This window comes from Anolis sagrei, chromosome 6, assembly GCF_037176765.1.
Source record: "Anolis sagrei isolate rAnoSag1 chromosome 6, rAnoSag1.mat, whole genome shotgun sequence".
Taxonomy (NCBI): Eukaryota; Metazoa; Chordata; class Lepidosauria; order Squamata; family Dactyloidae; genus Anolis; species Anolis sagrei.
Genome location: NC_090026.1, coordinates 5,441,888 through 5,459,830, shown reverse-complemented (window position 1 = coordinate 5,459,830; position 17,943 = coordinate 5,441,888). Strand labels below are relative to the sequence as shown.

General features: G+C 46.7%; 1 protein-coding gene across 1 annotated transcript in view; it reads right to left on the bottom strand.

The window, feature by feature from the left end:
* The window catches only part of TNFSF12 (TNF superfamily member 12), a 78,794-nt gene extending 70,928 nt beyond the window's left edge, over window positions 1-7,866 (bottom strand). The window contains exon 1 of the mRNA XM_067469558.1: window positions 7,297-7,866. Coding sequence (XP_067325659.1) covers window positions 7,297-7,866 — 570 coding nt within the window. The remainder of the gene's footprint in view (window positions 1-7,296) is intronic.
* Window positions 7,867-17,943: the final 10,077 nt, after the last annotated feature.

Here is a 17,943-nt window from a genome sequence, read left to right as displayed (position 1 = left end):
CCCTGACAGATGGCCATCCAGCCTCTGCTTAAAAGCTTCCAAAGAAGGAGCCTCCACCACACTCCGGGGCAGAGAGTTCCACTGCTGAACGGCTCTCACAGTCAGGAAGTTCTTCCTAATGTTCAGATGGAATCTCCTCTCTTGTAGTTTGAAGCCATTGTTCCACTGCGCCCTAGTCTCCAAGGAAGCAGAAAGCAAGCTTGCTCCCTCCTCCCTGTGGCTTCCTCTCACATATTTATACATAGCTATCATATCTCCTCTCAGCCTTCTCTTCTTCAGGCTAAACATGCCCAGTTCCCTAAGCCGCTCCTCATAGGGCTTGTTCTCCAGACCCTTGATCATTTTAGTCGCCCTCCTCTGGACGCATTCCAGCTTGTCAATATATTGACCTTGACATTTGGGAGTTGTGGTTGCTGGAATTTATTGTTCAGCTACAGTCAAAGAGCATTCTGAACCCCACCAACAATAGAATTGGGCAAAATTTCCCACTGAGGACCCCCATGACCAACAGAAAAGTACTATGTTTTCTGATGGTCTTTGGTGACCCCATCTGACCCCCCCCCCCCCCCCCCAGGTTGAGAAACACTGTTCTATACAAAGCCACGTTGAGCTGTTTGGGGCCTGTTTTCACCACAGGACTAGCGTACCTCAGTTGAGAAAGCCTCTAACAAAGAAGTTCCTTTTTTACAAAGCTTCTTTAGGGGATCCCAACTCAGTCTCTCCCCTTTTCTTGTTTTTAACTAGCTGGAAGGTGGGATTTTTGGCAGCATGGATGATGGAGAGCTGGAAGAGGACAGACTTTTATTAATAGTTCCAGAAACCTATTTCTAGAAGATTCAAAATATTTTTCGTTCATTTATGCCTAGCCTACCCAACTTGGTTGTTTCATTTGACATGTACATCAAGTTTGTTTTGAATTTTAAAAATTGCCAAAACTGGGTTGTGAGTTTTTCAGGCTGTATGGCCATGTTCCCGAAGCATTCTTTCCTGACGTTTCGCCTGCATCTATGGCAGGCATCCTCAGAGGTTGTGAGGGTTTTCCAGGCTGTATGGCCATGTTCCAGAAGCATTTTCTCCTGACATTTTGCCTGCATCTATGGCAGGCATCCTCAGAGGTAGTGAGAGTTTTCTGGGCTGTATGGCCATGTTCCCGAAGCATTCTCTCCTGATGTTTCACCTGCATCTATGGCAGGCATCCTCAGAGGTTGTGAGAGTTTTCTGGGCTGTATGGCTATGTTCTCGAAGCATTCTTTCCTGACGTTTCACCTGCATCTATGGCAGGCATCCTCAGAGGTTGTGAGGGTTTTCTGGACTGTATGGCTATGTTCCCGAAGCATTCTCTCCTGACGTTTTGCCTGCATCTATGGCAGGCATCCTCAGAGGTTGTGAGGGTTTTCTGGGCTGGAAAGGGTTTTCTCTCCTGACCTTTTGCCTGCATCTATGGCAGGCATCCTCAGAGATTGTGGATGCCTCTGAGGATGCCTGCCATAGATGCAGGTGAAACATCAGGAGAGAATGCTTCCAGAACAATGCCATACAGCCCAGGAAACTCACAACAACCCAGTGATTCCAGCCATGAAAGCCTTTAACAATAATTTGCCAAAACTTCTCTTTTTAATTTTGTGATATTAAGAACCTTTCCCTATTCTATCCACATTATTTCAACAAAGCTCAGGAACCCACCAACTTAATTAATACCTGTCTTGCCGTCATGTGCGCCTCTCTCCGAGCACCACTTTGCGCCGCATGTCTTTTGAAACCTCACTGTTTACAACTTTCCTTTCCTCTATAAATACACTCAGCTGCTTGGAGAAAACTTTATCTCTTGCCCAGAGAGCTCTGTTTACCCTGAACAGATTCTGTGTGCCTTTGTGTGTGCGCGAGAGACAGAGCATGTGTGTTTGTGTTGGAGTGTGTTGGCTGTTGTACAGTATTTCCGCAAAACCAACATCTTTCCTGTCTCTTGCGTGTTTATAGCAGGCATCTGGATTATTTGGCTATTTATAACACACATCTCTGGTCTCTGGGGTCCAAAAGAGAAGCAGGATTCTAGAGTGACCATTTATAAAGCATGCTTCAAGTCCCCGGGGCCTAAGAGCTGCAGGATTATTTAACTCTTTATTATTATTGGGTTGTTGTAGGTTTTTGGGGGGCTATATGGCCATGTTCTAGAGGCATTTTCTCCTGACATTTCATCTGCATCTATGGCAAGCATCCTCAGATGTTTTGCCTGCATCTATGGCAAGCATCCCCACCACCTCTGAGGATGCTTGCCATAGATGCAGGCGAAACGTCAGGAGAAAATGTCTCTAGAACATGGCCTTATAGCCCGAAAAAAACCTACAACAACCCAGTGATTCCGGCCATGAAAGCCTTCGACAATACATTGGTTATTATTGTTTATCATGTGACTATTCTGATGGAAAGGCAAGATATAAATAAATGGATGCATTGATTTATAATGTCCTATAGCAGTGTTTCTCAACCTGGAGGTCTGGACCCCTGGGGGGGGGGGGTTGCAAAGGTGTGTCAGAGGGGTCACCAAAGACCATCAGAAAACACCGTATTTTCTGTTGGTTATGGAGGTTCTGTGTGGGAACTTTGGTCCAATTCTATCATTGGTGGGATTCAGAATGCTATTTCATTGTGGGTGAACTATAAATCCCAACAACTACAACTCCCAAATGTCAAAGTCTATTTTCCCCAAACCCCATCAGTTTTCACATGTGGGCATATTGAGTATCCGTACCAACTTTGGTCCAGATCCATCATTGTTTGAGCCCACAGTGCTCTCTGGATGTAGGCGAACTACAACTCCCAAACTCAAGGTCAATGCCCACCAAACCCTTCCAGTATTTTCTGTTAGTCATGGGAGTTCTGTGTGCCAACTTTGGTTCAATTCCATTGTTGGTGGGGTTCAGAATGCTCTTTGTTTGCAGGTTAACTGTATATCCCAGCAACTACAACTCCAAATGACAAAATCAATACCCCCCCCCCCCCCCAACCCCACCAGTATTCAAATTTGGGCATACTGGGTATTTGTGCCAAATTTGCTCCAGTGAATGAAAGTACATCCTGCAGATCATTATTTACATGGTGATTCATAATGTTAGGGTTATGGATGGGGGTCACCACAACATGAGAAACTGTATTAAGGGGTCGCAGCATTAGGAAGGCTGAGAACCATTGTCCTATAGGAAAGGAGATTCCACTTGAACATGAGGAAGAACTTCCTAACAGTGAGAGCTGTTCAGCAGCGGAACTCTCTGCCCTGGAGTGTGGTGGAGGCTTCATCTTCAGAGGCTTTCAAACAGAGGCTGAATGGCCATCTGTCGGGGGTACTTTGAATGCATTTTTCCTGCTTCTTGGCAGAATGGGGTTGGACTGGATGGCCCACGAGGTCTCTCCCAACTCTAGGATTCTATGATTTGGCTAATACAGGTGGAAACTCAATTATCTCTTTTGGGTTTTAGAATACCGATATATATATATATATATATATATATATATATATATACTGAGATATTTTGGAGGTGAGACCCAAGTCTGATATGCATTGGGTTGTTGTAGGTTTTTCCGGGCTATATGGCAATGTTCTGGAGGCATTTTTCTCCTGACCTTTCGCCTGCATCTATGGCAAGCATCCTCAGAGGTAGTGAGGTCTGTTGGAACTAGGAAAAAAGGGTTTATATATCTGTGGAATGACCAGGGTGGGACAAAGGACTCTTGTCTGCTGGAACTAGGTGTGAATGTTTCAACTGACCACCTTAATTAGCATTTGAGGATGCTTGCCATAGATGCAGGCGAAACGTCAGGAGAAAAATGCCTCTAGAACATGGCCATATAGCCCGGAAAAACCTACAACAACCCAGTGATTCCGGCCATGAAAACCTTCGACAATACACTGATATGCATTTATTCTTCATATTTACTCAGATATGTAGCCTGATTGCACCTCAGACAGATAGCCTGAAGGCAATTTAATACACAATTGTCGAAGGCTTTCATGGCTGGAATCACTAGGTTCTTGTGGGTTTTTTCGGGCTATAGAGCCATGTTCTAGAGGCATTTCTCCTGACGTTTCGCCTGCATCTATGGCAAGCATCCTCACACCTCTGAGGATGCTTGCCATAGATGCAGGCGAAACGTCAGGAGAAATGCCTCTAGAACATGGCTCTATAGCCCGAAAAAACCCACAAGAACTTAATACACAATATTTATAATAATTGTGCACTTAAAGCAAGGTTTGTGGACACTGAACCAAGATAATGCAAAGGCATCATCATCTCAATCAGTCATGCAGGCAATTTTGGATTTCCAGATAAGGAGTGTAATAAAGTATTATGTTTCTAGTCTTTAGACTCTCGCTCTGTAGGAGTATTTGATTATTTAGAAAGTGGGTTCCTAGTCCCTGCTGTGCACAAACAGAGGGCTTGTTTGGCTATTTAAAAAAGTGGGTGTATTGTATCCAAAAACAAGGGGATACTTTCGGTTAATTAGGAAGTGGGTTCCTAACCCCCAGTTTTCAAAAGCAGTGGGTTTGTTTTGACTATTTTGCAAACACATTGAGCATCTGTCCTGAAACGGTGGGAAGATTTGGTGATTTAGGAAGTAGTGGGTTTCATGCCACTGGTTTTCAAAAACAGTAGGTTTGTTTAGCTATTTAGACAGTGGGTTTGCCGTTCCCCAAAAACAGTGGGATGACTTTCACTCCTGCCTCAAGCAGACAAGAGTTCTTTCTCCCACCCTGGACATTCCAGAGATATATAAACTCCATTTTCCTAGTTTCCAACAGACCTCACAACCTATGAGGATGCCTTCCATAGATATGGGTGAAACGTCAGGAGAGAATGCTTCTGGAAAATTGCCATTTAGCCCAGAAAACTCACAGCAACTTAGTGATTCTGGCCATGAAAACCTTTGACAATACAGTGGGATGACTTGGTTATTTAGGAGAAGTTCCTAGACGAGGCATGGGCCAACTTTGGCCCTCCCTTCATGTGTTTTGGACTTCAATTCCCACAATTCCTAACAGCTTATAGCAGCATTTTTCAACTTGGAAGTCAGGATCCCTGGGGGAGTTGCAAGGGATCACCAAAGACCATCAGAAAACACAGTCATTTCTGTTGGTCATGAGGGTTCTCTGTGGAAAGTTTGGCACAATTCTATTGTTGATGGGGTTCAGAATGCTGTTTTGACTGTAGGTGAACTATCAGTCCCAGCAACTACACCTCCCAAATGTCGAGGTCTATTTTCCCCCAAACTCCACCAGTGTTCATAATTGGGCATATTGAGTACTCATGCCAAGTTGGGTCCAGATCATTGTTTGAATCCACAGTACTCTCTGGATGTAGGTGAACTACAATTCCAAAACTCAAGGTCAATGCCCACCAACCCTTTCCAGTATTTTCTGTTGGTCATGGGAGTTCTGTGTGCCAAGTTTGGTTCAATTCCATCATTACTGGAGTTCAGAATGCTCTTAAGCGAACTATACATCCCAGCAACTACAACTCCCAAATGAGAAAATCAATCTTCCCCCAACCCCACGGTTCACATTTGGGCATATTGAGTATCCGTGCCAAGTTTGGTCATTGTTTGAATCCACAGTGCTTTCTGGATGTAGATGAACTACAACTCCCAAATTCAAGGCCAATGCCCACCAACCCCTTCCAGTGTTTTCTGTGGGTCATGGGAGTTCTGTGTGGGAAGTTGGCCCAATTCCATTATTGGTGGTGTTCAGAATGCTCTTTGATTGTAGGTGAACCATAAATCCCAGGAACTACAACTCTCAAATGACAAAATCAACCTCCCCCCCCCCCCCCACCAACCCCACCAGTATTTCAATTTGGATATATCAGGTATTTGTGCCCAATTTGGTCCAGTAAATGAAAATACATCCTGCATATCAGATATTTTACATGATGATTCATAACAGTAGCAAAATTACATAGAATAGAGTTGGAAGAGACCTCATGGGCCATCCAGTCCAACCCCCTGCCAAGAAGTAGGAACATCCATTCAAAGCACCCCCAACAGATGGCCATTCAGCCTCTCTTTAAAAGCCTCCATAGAAGCCTCCATGGAGTAGCAATTAAAATAATTTTATGGTTGGGGGTCACCATCACATGAGGAACTGTATTACTGGGTAGTGGCATTAGGAAGGATGAGAACCACTGTCCTATAGGCTGTTGGCAATTGTGGGAGTTGAAGTCCAAAACACCTAGAGCTGGAATGTGTCCAGAGGAAAGCGACTAAAATGATAAAAGGTCTGGAGAACAATCCCTATGAGGAGCGGCTTAAGGAGCTGGGCATGTTTAGCCTGAAGAAGAGAAGGCTGAGAGGAGATATGATAGCCATGTATAAATATGTGAGAGGAAGCCACAGGGAGGAGGGAGCAAGCTTGTTTTCTGCTTCCTTGGAGACTAGGATGCGGAGCAATGGCTTCAAACTACAAGAGAGGAGATTCCATCTGAACATGAGGAAGAACTTCCTGACTGTGAGAGCCGTTCAGCAGTGGAACTCTCTGCCCCGGAGTGTGGTGGAGGCTCCTTCTTTGGAAGCTTTTAAGCAGAGGCTGGATGGCCATCTGTCAGGGGTGATTTGAATGCAATATTCCTGCTTCTTGGCAGAATGGGGTTGGACTGGATGATGGCCCATGAGGTCTCTTCCAACTCTTTGATTCTATGATTCTAGAGGAATGGCCAAAGTTTGGCCAACCCCTGAATGGCTCCTTGGTTTCTAGTCCCTGGTGTGAAAAAAAACAATAACAATGAGCTTGTTTTGGCTGTTCAGGAAGTGGATTTCTCATCCCTGGTTATTCAAAAACAATAGGATGGTTTGGCTATTGAAGAGGTGGGTTTCTTTCCCCCCAAAACAAGTGGTACCACCTGGCTGTTGCTACAGACCCCTCCTCATCCCTGGGGTTCTTCTTGACCTGGGCAAACCTTTGACTTTGGGAGAGAAGAGCTTCTTTCCAGGCGTTCCAAAATCTGCTTGGAAGAAGACTTGGCTCTGCTTCCGGATGTGGGGCGCACTGTGAGCACGCCTTTCTCTCCCGCGTGAAAAACACCCCCCAAAAGTGCCCTCCACCCTCCGAGGAAGAGGGGGTCCAGGCGTACAACCCCCCCTTTCCTTTCGCCCGGGATCTTTCCCCGTTTGGGAGCAACCGCTCTCCAAAAAGTGAGTGGCTTGGCTTGTGCGCAAAGCAATTACGCACGGGTTTTTACGCACGAGTTTTTGCGCACGGAAAAAGGGGCACTTTTTGGGGAGGGTCTTCCCCCCAAAGGAAGGTCTTACCTGCGGGATGGGGGCGGCGGGGACTTCCTGCTGGAGGAGCCGGGCTCCGGATCGGGGCCAGGCGGCGAGGAGGAGGCTGAGCGAGGCCAGGAGCAGCGCCGAGCCCGAAGCCAGCGCCAAAGCCAGCAGCACCAGCCGGGCAGGAGGGTCCCGGCTCCGGCGCTGCCTCCCCATGGCCCCCGAGCCAGCCAAGGGGAAGGAAGGAAGGACCCCAGCCCCGAGGAAGAGCCGCCGGGAGGAGGCTGCAAGGGGAGGAGGAGGAGGAGGAAGAAGAAGAGGAGGAGCAGCAGGAGGAGGAGGAATGAGAGACACAGAGAGAGAGCGAGGCCGGCCAGGGGAAGATGAGGTCGGCCCCTTGCCAGATGCAGCAGAAGAGGAGGAGGAGGAGGAGGAGGAAGAGAGGCAGGAAACGCCCAGCGGGGAGCAGAGCCAAGCTGAGCCAACCCACAGCAGAGCCTCCATGGCCAGGCGCACTCTACCTGTCATAGCTCTGCTCTCCACAGCACTAATCCTAGCTCTGGCATAGCTTTGACAGTCATAGCTCTGCTCTTCACAGAAGTAATCAGGCATGGGCAAACTTGGGCCCTCCAAGTGTTTCCAGGAAAGGGCCTGAGGCTGTTAGGAATGGTGGGAGTTGAAGTCCAAAACACCTGGAGGGACCAAGTTCACTCATGTCTGGTTGCCAAAGTTGTGGGAGATTCAGGTTGGATGCAGTTAGTAGAAGGAAAGGCAGCGGTAGGCCCAAATGACAGGAAAGGAGATGAACATTAGTAGTAGTAATAATAATAATAATAATCCAGTTCTTGTGGGTTTTTTCGGGCTATATGGCCATGTTCTAGAGGCATTTCTCCTGACGTTTCGCCTGCATCTATGGCAAGCATCCTCAGAGGTGACCTATGCTTGCCATAGATGCAGGCGAAACGTCAGGAGAAATGCCTCTAGAACATGGCCATATAGCCCGAAAAAAACCCACAAGAACTGAGTGATTCCAGCCATGAAAGCCTTCGACAATAATAATAATAATAATAAACAGTTGTCCAGATGATTCATTGGAACTTGTGCCACAAATACCATCTGCCTGCGACAAAGAACCGGTGGGACCATACGCCCGAAAAAGTTACAGAGAATGAACATGCCAAGCTACTCTGGGACTTCCAGAGTGGTCCCAGAGTGTTCCCAGTGGTGATCGGCACACTGGGTGCAGTGCTTAAAGACCTTGGCCTGCACTTAAACACAATTGGTGCAGACAGACAGAGTTTTGGAGCACAAGACTCCTGACCTCACGATCCTGTTAAAAAACAAAGTTGTTGTTGTTCATTCGTTCAGTCGTCTCCGACTCTTCGTGACCTCATGGACCAGCCCACGCCAGAGCTCCCTGTCGGCCGTCACCACCCCCAGCTCCTTCAAGGTCAGTCCAGTCACTTCAAGGATGCCATCCATCCATCTTGCCCTTGGTCGGCCCCTCTTCCTTTTGCCTTCCACTTTCCCCAGCATAATTCCCTTCTCTAGGCTTTGCTGTCTCCTCATGATGTGGCCAAAGGACTTCAACTTTGTTTCTAGTCTCCTTCCCTCCAATGAGCAGCCGGGCTTTATTTCCTGGAGGATGGACTGGTTGGATCTTCTCGCAGTCCAAGGCAAAAAACAAAGTATGGATAATCAAAGTTGCAATCCCAGGTGACAGCAGGATTGAAGAGAAACAACTGGAAAAGCTGACAAGATATGAGGATTTAAAGATCGAACTGCAAAGACTCTGGCACAAGCTGGTCAAGGTGGTCCCAGTGGTGATTGGCACACTGGGTGCAGTGCCTAAAGACCTTGGCCTGCACTTAAACACAATCGGCACTGACAAAATTACCATCTGGCAGCTGCAAAAGGCCACCTTACTGGGATCTGCATGCATTATTCACTGATACATCACACACTCCTAGACACTTGGGAAGGGTCTGACGTGCGATCCAATACGACAGCCAGCAGAGTGACTTTGTTTGCTGTGGACTCATCTTGTTGTGTTTTTAACAACAACAACAACAACAACAACAACAACAACAACAACGGTATGAGGATTTAAAGATCGAACTGCAAAGACTCTGGCACAAACCAGTCAAGGTGGTCCCAGTAGTGATTGGCACACTGGGTGCAGTGCTTAAAGGCCTTGGCCTGCCCTTAAACACAACGGGCACTGACAAAATCACAATCTGTCAGCTGCAAAAGGCCACCTTACTGGGATCTGCATGCATCATTCACCAATACATCACACACTCCTAGACACTTGGGAAGGGTCCGATGTGCGATCCAATACAACAGCCAGCAGAGTGACTTTGTTTGCTGTGGACTCATCTTGTTGTGTTTCTAACAACAACAACAACAACAACAACAATGGTATGAGGATTTAAAGATCGAACTGCAAAGACTCTGGCACAAACCAGTCAAGGTGGTCCCAGTAGTGATCGGCACACTGGGTGCAGTGCCTAAAGACCTTGGCCTGCACTTAAACACAACTGGCACTGACAAAATCACAATCTGTCAGCTGCAAAAGGCCACCTTACTGGGATCTGCATGCATTATTCACTGATACATCACACACTCCTAGACACTTGGGAAGGGTCCGATGTGAGATCCAATACAACAGCCAGCAGAGTGACTTTGTTTGCTGTGGACTCATCTTGTTTGTTTCAAATAATAACTTTGTTTTTCTATTCCGCCACCATCTCCCCGAAGAGTCTCAGGGAGCTTACATGGGGACCAAGCCTTCTCAGAGTTAAAATAAGCACTTCCTGACCATAAGAATAATATAATAATAATAGAGTTGGAAGGAGTCTGTGGTCTGTGGAAGTCAGAGCTGAATCGGTTGAAGGTACTGCCAATCCCATCATCTGTTTTCCATACTCCCCCAAACATATTTTTTTTCTGATTAATCATGATGCTTTAATTATGTTGAATTTGTAACAATGAAAACACATCCTGCATATCAGATATTTACATTATGATTCGTAACAGTAGCAAAATTATCAAGGAGTAACGAAAATAATTTTATGGTTGGGGGTCACCACAACATGAGGAATGATATGTAGGGGTCACGGTGTTAGAAAGGTTCAGAACCACTGATCTAGAGGTCTTGGAAGACTGTAAGCTAAAGAGCGTGATGCTGCAACTAAAAAGGCCAATGCGATTCTAGACTGAATCTATAGGAACAAATGCAGTTGGATCCCACTTGAACTGCTATGGCTCAAGGTTATGGATTTGTGGGAGTTGGCATTTTACTAGGCCATCTCTGCCAAGGAGTGTCGTTTCCTCACCAAACTGGAAATCCCAGGATTCCATAGCATGGAGGAAAGGCAGTTCAAGGGGTGTCGGACTGCATTAACTCCACAATGAACCTGACTCAGCACATAGAAGATGGCTTTGAAAGGCAGCAGATCACAGGAGCTGTCTTCATAGACCTGTCAGTGGCTTATGAGACTGTGAACCACCGCCTCCTCCTGAGAAAAATGTATAATATCACAAAGGACGACCACCTCGCCCGCCTCATAGGAAACATGCTACAAAACAGGAGCTTTTTTGTTGAGTTCCAGGGCCAGAGAAGCAGATGGCGGAAACAGAAGAACGGCCTGCCTCAGGGGAGCGTGCTTGATCCATCCATGTTCAACATCTACACAAATGACCAGCCACTGCCAGAAGGGACAGAGAGCTTCATCTATGCTGATGATCGTGCCATCACCGCTCAAGCAGGGAGCTTTGAGATGGTTGAACAGAAGCTCTCCGAAGCTCTAGGTGCTCTTACTGCCTATTCCAGGGAAAACCAACTGATCCCTAATCTATCTAAAACACAGACATGTGCCTTTCATCTCAAGAACAGACAAGCATCCCGAGTTCTGAGGATTATTACCTGGGAAGGAATCCCACTGGAGCATTGCAACACACCCAAATACCTGGGAGTCACTCTGGACCGTGCTCTGACCTACAAGAAGCACTGCCTGAACATCAAGCAAAAAGTGGGCGCTAGAAACAATATCATACGAAAGCTGACTGGACTGGCACAACCTGGGGATCACAACCAGACACAGTGAAGACATCTGCTCTTGCGCTATGCTACTCTGCTGCTGAGTATGCATGCGCAGTGTGGAACACATCTCACCACATTAAAACAGTGGATGTGGCTCTTAATGAGACATGCTGCATTATAATGGGGTGTCTGCCCCCTACACCACTGGAGAAACTACACTGTTTAACCGGTATTGCACCACCTGACATCCGCAAGGAAGTAGCAGCCAATAGTGAAAGGACCAAGGCAGTGACATCTCCAGCTCATTCCCTGTTTGGGTATCAGCCAGCATGGCAACAACTTAAATCAAGAAATAGTTTTATAAGATCTACAGAGACACTCGCAGGAACACCTCAGCAAGTGAGAGTCCAAAAGTGGCAGGCTCAAATCCAGAACCTCAATCAATGGCTGATACCAAGTGAGAGACTCCCCCCTGGGCACACAGAAGACTGGGAGACTTGGAAGGCGCTGAACAGACTGTGCTCGGGCACCACGAGATGCAGAGCCAACCTTCAGAAATGGGGCTACAAAGTGGAATCCTCGACATGCGAGTGCGGAGAAGAGCAAACCACTGACCACCTGCTGCAATGCAACCTGAGCCCTGTCACATGCACCATGGAGGACCTTCTTGCGGCAACACCAGAGGCACTCCAAGTGGCCAGATACTGGTCAAAGGACATTTAATCAACTACCAAGCTTGCAAACTTTGTGCCTTGTTTGTTAAAAAATGTGATACAACTGTTTGGTTTGCTCCTGACACGATAAATAAACTCCACAATGTGGATGCGCCCAGAGTCACTGTGATGGAAGTGGGTTCATGGCGTGGCCTGCTTGGTGGTCCCAAACTTTGATCTACTACCCTGTAAAAGTAATGCAGTTCGAGACCTGGGATTTGTAGTGTAGCTGCATCCTCACTGATTTTTAGAGAAAGGATATTGTAAAAGTGATGGGATTGTACACAAAGTGTGGAATTTCTTACTTCTGTGAGCGCTCCTCTGCAGCTCCCTCTGTGCTTGAAACCGAACCGTCCAGGAACAGATTATTCTGTTTGCTCCCCGGTTTAACGGCTCCCAAGAGGGAGGGAAATCCTGCTAAAACCCACCTGGAGCCATTAAAAGGGGTTTAAAGTGCTTTTTCGGAAAAGTCAACTTTCCTGCACTTGGCCGGGAATTGAACTTGAGGCCATAAAAACGGAGAGGGCGGGGAAGCTCCTTCCCAGGATTCGGTGAACCAAGCCAAGGATTCGGTGAACCAGGCTGGGAAAGTCAGTTCCCTAGGCTTCAGATCTCAGAATCCCCAGTTAAACACGGACTGCAAGTCCCAGAATCCGTAGCCAAGAGGCCAAGCAGGAAACACAGCTTTGTGGATTACAACTCCCATAATCCCCCAGCAATGATTCCAAGGAGGGAGGACTGCAACTCCCATAATCCTCCCATGAAGTGACCAATGATGAATGATTGCTTTGAGGACTGCAACTCCCATAAACCCCCAATCAAGTAACAAACAACAAACGATTGCTTTGAAGGCTGCAATTCCCATAATCCCCTAATCAAGTGACCAATAGTGAAGGATTGCTTTGAAGATTGCAACTCCCATAATCTCCCAATCAAGTGACCAACGATGAATGATTGCTTTGGGGACTGCAATTCCCATAATCCCATGATCAAGTGTGCCAAGGAATAATTATTGTTTTGGTGGCTGTAACTCCCATAAACCCCCAATCAAGTGACAAACAACAAACGATTGCTTTGAAGGCTGCAACTCCCATAATCCCCCAATCAAGTGACCAACTACAAAGGATTGTTTTGGGGACTGCAACTCCCATAATCCCCCAAACAAGTGACCAACTACACAGGATTGCTTTGGGAACCCCAACTCCCATAATCCCCCAATCAAGTGTGCCAAAGAGGAATGATTGCTTTGGAGACTGCAACTCCCCCAATCCCCCAATCAGGTGTGCCCATAAGGAATTATTGCTTTGGTGACTGCAACTCCCATAATCCTGCAATCAAGTGACTGACTACAAAGGATTGCTTTGGGGACTGCAACTCCCACAATCCCCCAATCAGGTGTGCCAATAAGGAATGATTGCTTTGGGGACTGCAACTCCCATAATCCCACACTCAAGAGACCAACGTCAAAGGATTGCTTTGGGGACTGCAACTTCCATAATCCTGCAATCAAGTATGCCAATAAGGAATGATTGCTTTGGGGACTGCAATTCCCATAATCCTGCAATCAAGTGCCCAACAACAAAGGATTGTTTTGGGGACTGCAACTTCCATAATCCCACAATCAAGTATGCCAAGGAGGAATGATTGCTTTGAGGACTGCAACTCCCATAAACCGCCATCAAGTGGGTAAGGAGGAATGACTGCTTTGGGAACTGCAGCTCCCACAATCCCCCAATCAGGTGTGCCAATAAGGAATGATTGCTTTGGGGACTGCAACTCCCATAATCCTGCAATCAAGTGTGCCAAGGAGGAATTATTGCTTTGGGGACTGCAATTTCCATAATCCCCCAATCAAGTGGCCAAGTACAAAGGATTGCTTTGGAGACTGCAACTCCCATAATCCCCCAATCAAGTGGCCAAGTACAAAGGATTGCTTTGGAGACTGCAACTCCCATAATCCCCCAATCAAGTGACAAACAACAAATGATTGCTTTGAAGGCTGCAACTCCCATAATCCCCCAATCAAGTGACTAACTACAAAGGATTGCTTTGGGGATTGCAACTCCCATAATCCCCCAATCAAGTGTGCCAATAAGGAATGGTTGCTTTGGGGAATACAACACCCATAATACTGCAGTCAAGTTACCAAAGAGGAATGATTGCTTTAGGGACTGCAATTCCCATAATCCCGCAATCAAATGAACAATAATAAAGGACTGCCTTGGGGATTGCAACTCCCATAATCCGGCAATCAGTGCCAATGACGAATGATTGCTTTAGGATCTGCAACTCCCATAACCCTCCAATCAAGAGATCAATGACAAAGGATTGCTTTGAGGACTGCAACTCCCATAATCCTGCAATCAAGTGTGCCAAGGAGGAATGACTGCTTTGGGTACTACAACTCCCACAATCCCCATCCAAGAGTGTGAATCATACAAAAGGTTATGGACTACAAATCCCAGCATATAATCAACAGAAACCATATTGGAAAAGCTATGAACTACAAATCCCAGAACTCCCCACACCCAATCCCAGCTATACTGCAAAAATTTAGTTTTTTGGGACTACAACTTCCAGCATTTATGGGGATTTCTGTCAGTTGCAACTCAGAAATCCATGTTTGGAGATTCTGGACCTGTTCCTTTAATGTGTTGCTTGTAGTTTTTGCCACATAAGCCTTTTTTTGCCAGGCCTGGAGAGGGAGGTTTGGAAACTGGTTTGATTCCGGATGTTGTAAACATTGAAACTCCCCGCAGTTTTATTTCTGCCCTGCCTTCCATTCCCCCCAAAAGCCACAATGGGTCCCAAAGGCCCAGAGAGGCATCTGCAAACAATAAGCCTCCTGTCGAAGGCTTTCATGGCTGGAATCACTAGGTTCTTGTGGGTTTTTTCGGGCTATAGGGCCATGTTCTAGAGGCATTTCTCCTGACGTTTCGCCTGCATCTGTGGCAAGCATCCTCAGAGGTAGTGAGGTCTGTTGGAAGTAGGAAAATGGGTGTGTCCAGGATCTTCATCTTGACTCTCGTGGCTTGTACACAGATAGATATCTACATAAAAACTCCAACCATAGAATCATAGAATCATAGAATCAAAGAGTTGGAGAGACCTCATGGGCCATCCAGTCCAACCCCATTCTGCCAAGAAGCAGGAATATTGCATTCAAATCACCCCTGACAAATGGCCATCCAGCCTCTGCTTAAAAGCTTCCAAAGAAGGAGCCTCCACCACACTCCGGGGCAGAGAGTTCCACTGCTGAACGGCTCTCACCCAAGTCAAAAAAGAAGCACCATTAAAGCCTTGGCAGACCGTGCAAAAAGAATCTGCGAAGCCCACCTCCTCCAAGATGAACTGAACCACCTCCACTGGGCTCTCCAGGCCAAGGGAGACTCCACCTCAGACATCAGAAGAGCTGCAAGACCACCGAGAAGAAGCCACGAGAGTCAAGACGAAGATCCACCTATCTAAAACACAGACATGTGCCTTTCATCTCAAGAACAGACAAGCATCCCGAGCTCTGAAGATCACCTGGGAAGGAATCCCACTGGAGCATTGCAGCACACCCAAATACCTGGGAGTCACTCTGGACCGTGCTCTTACCTACAAGAAGCACTGCCTGAACATCAAGCAAAAAGTGGGTGCTAGAAACAATATCATACAAAAGCTGACTGGCACAACCTGGGGATCACAACCAGACACAGTGAAGACACCTGCCCTTGCGCTGTGCTACTCTGCTGCTGAGTATGCATGCCCAGTGTGGAACACATCTCACCACACTAAAACAGTGGATGTGGCTCTTAATGAGACATGCCGCATTATCACGGGGTGTCTGCGCCCTACACCATTGGAGAAATTACACTGTTTAGCCGGTATTGCACCACCTGACATCCGCTGGGAAGTAGCAGCCAATAGTGAAAGGACCAAGGCAGAGACATCTCCAGCTCATCCCCTGTTTGGGTATCAGCCAGCACGCCAACGACTTAAATCTAGACATAGTTTTCTAAGATCTACAGAGACACTCGCTGGAACACCTCAGCAAGCGAGAGTCCAAAAGTGGCAGGCCCAAACCCAGCACCTCAACCAATGGCTGATACCCAATGAGAGACTCCCCCCTGGGCACACAGAAGACTGGGCGACTTGGAAGGCACTGAACAGACTGCGCTTTGGCACCACGAGATGCAGAGCCAACCTTCAGAAATGGGGCTACAAAGTGGAATCCTTGGCATGCGAGTGTGGAGAAGAGCAAACCACTGACCACCTGCTGCAATGCAACCTGAGCCCTGCCACATGCACAAGGGAGGACCTTCTTGCAGCAACACCAGAGGCACTCCAAGTGGCCAGATGCTGGTCAAAGGACATTTAACGAACTACCAAACTCACAAGATGTGTATTTTTCTGTCTCTTTGCTTTGTTCTGTTAGAAATGTAATATATAATGGACGGGTTGCTCTGACACGACAAATAAATACCCAGAGGAAAAGTGTTCCTGCCAGACATCAAGGGAATCACTGACCGCAGAGGGAAGCTGATGAGGAAACACAACATACAAACTATCTCCAGACCCACCAAGAAAATCCAACAAATGCTACGTTCAGCAAAGGACAAGAGGGATCCTCTCACCTCTGCAGGAGTCTACCGTGTACCATGCAGCTTTGGACAAGAAGTCTACATAGGGACCACCAAACGCAGCATTGCCCAGACACACATCAAGGAACATGAAAGGCACTGCAAACTAAGTCAATCAGAGAAGTCAGCCATAGCAGAGCACCTGATGAACCAGCCTGGACACAGCATATTATTAGAGAACACAGAAATGCTGGACCACTCTCACAACCACCATGTCAGACTACACAGAGAAGCCATTGACATCCACAAGAAGCATGTGGACAATTTCAACAGAAAGGAGGAAACCATGAAAATGAACAAAATCTGACTACTAGTATTAAAAAACTCTAAAATTGCAACAGCAAAACAACAGAGAGGAAACAAACATCTAATCATCTCTCAACAAAAAATTGCTCTAGGCACTGGCAAGCCATCAAATGCTAATGAAGGTGGTCAGTTGAAACGTTCACACCTAGCTCCAGCAGACAACAGTCCTTTGTCCCACCCTGGTCATTCCACAGATATATAAACCCTTTTTCCTAGTTCCCACAGACCTCGCTACCTCTGAGGATGCTTGCCATAGATGCAGGCGAAATGTCAGGAGAGAATGCCTCTAGAACATGGCCATACAGCCCGAAAAAACCTACAACAACCCAAATGTATTCATTTATTTATTTATTTGCTGCATTTGAATGCCGCACTTTCTCAGCCATAGCAGAGCACCTGATGAACCAGCCTGAACACAGAATATTATTTGAGAACACAGAAATGCTGGACCACTCCAACAACCATCATGTCAGACTACACAGAGAAGCCATTGAAATCCACAAGCATGTGGACAATTTCAACAGAAAGGAAGAGACCATGAAAATGAACAAAATCTGGCTACCAGTATTAAAAAAACTCTAAAATTACAACAGCAAAACAGCGGAGAGGAAACAACCAGGAACAGCTAATCACCTCTCAACAAAAGATTTTCCCAGGCTCAGCCAGGCCTTCAAATGCTAATGAAGGTGATCAGCTGAAACATTCACACCTAGCTCCAGCAGAGAAGAGTCCTTTGTCCCACCCCAGCCATTCCACAGATATATAAACCCATTTTTCCTACTTCCAACAGACTTCACAACCTCTGAGGTTGCTTGCCATAGATGCAGGCGAAACGTCAGGAGAGAATGCTTCTAGAACATGGCTCTATAGCCCGAAAAAACCTACAAGAACCTAATAAGCATCCCATCTCTGCATCTGTGGGTTTGCATGGGCCAGTTTGCAAAAACAATGGCACCAAAACAAAATTTCCAGGGCTGAATCTGCGGCTGGCCCCATCTCA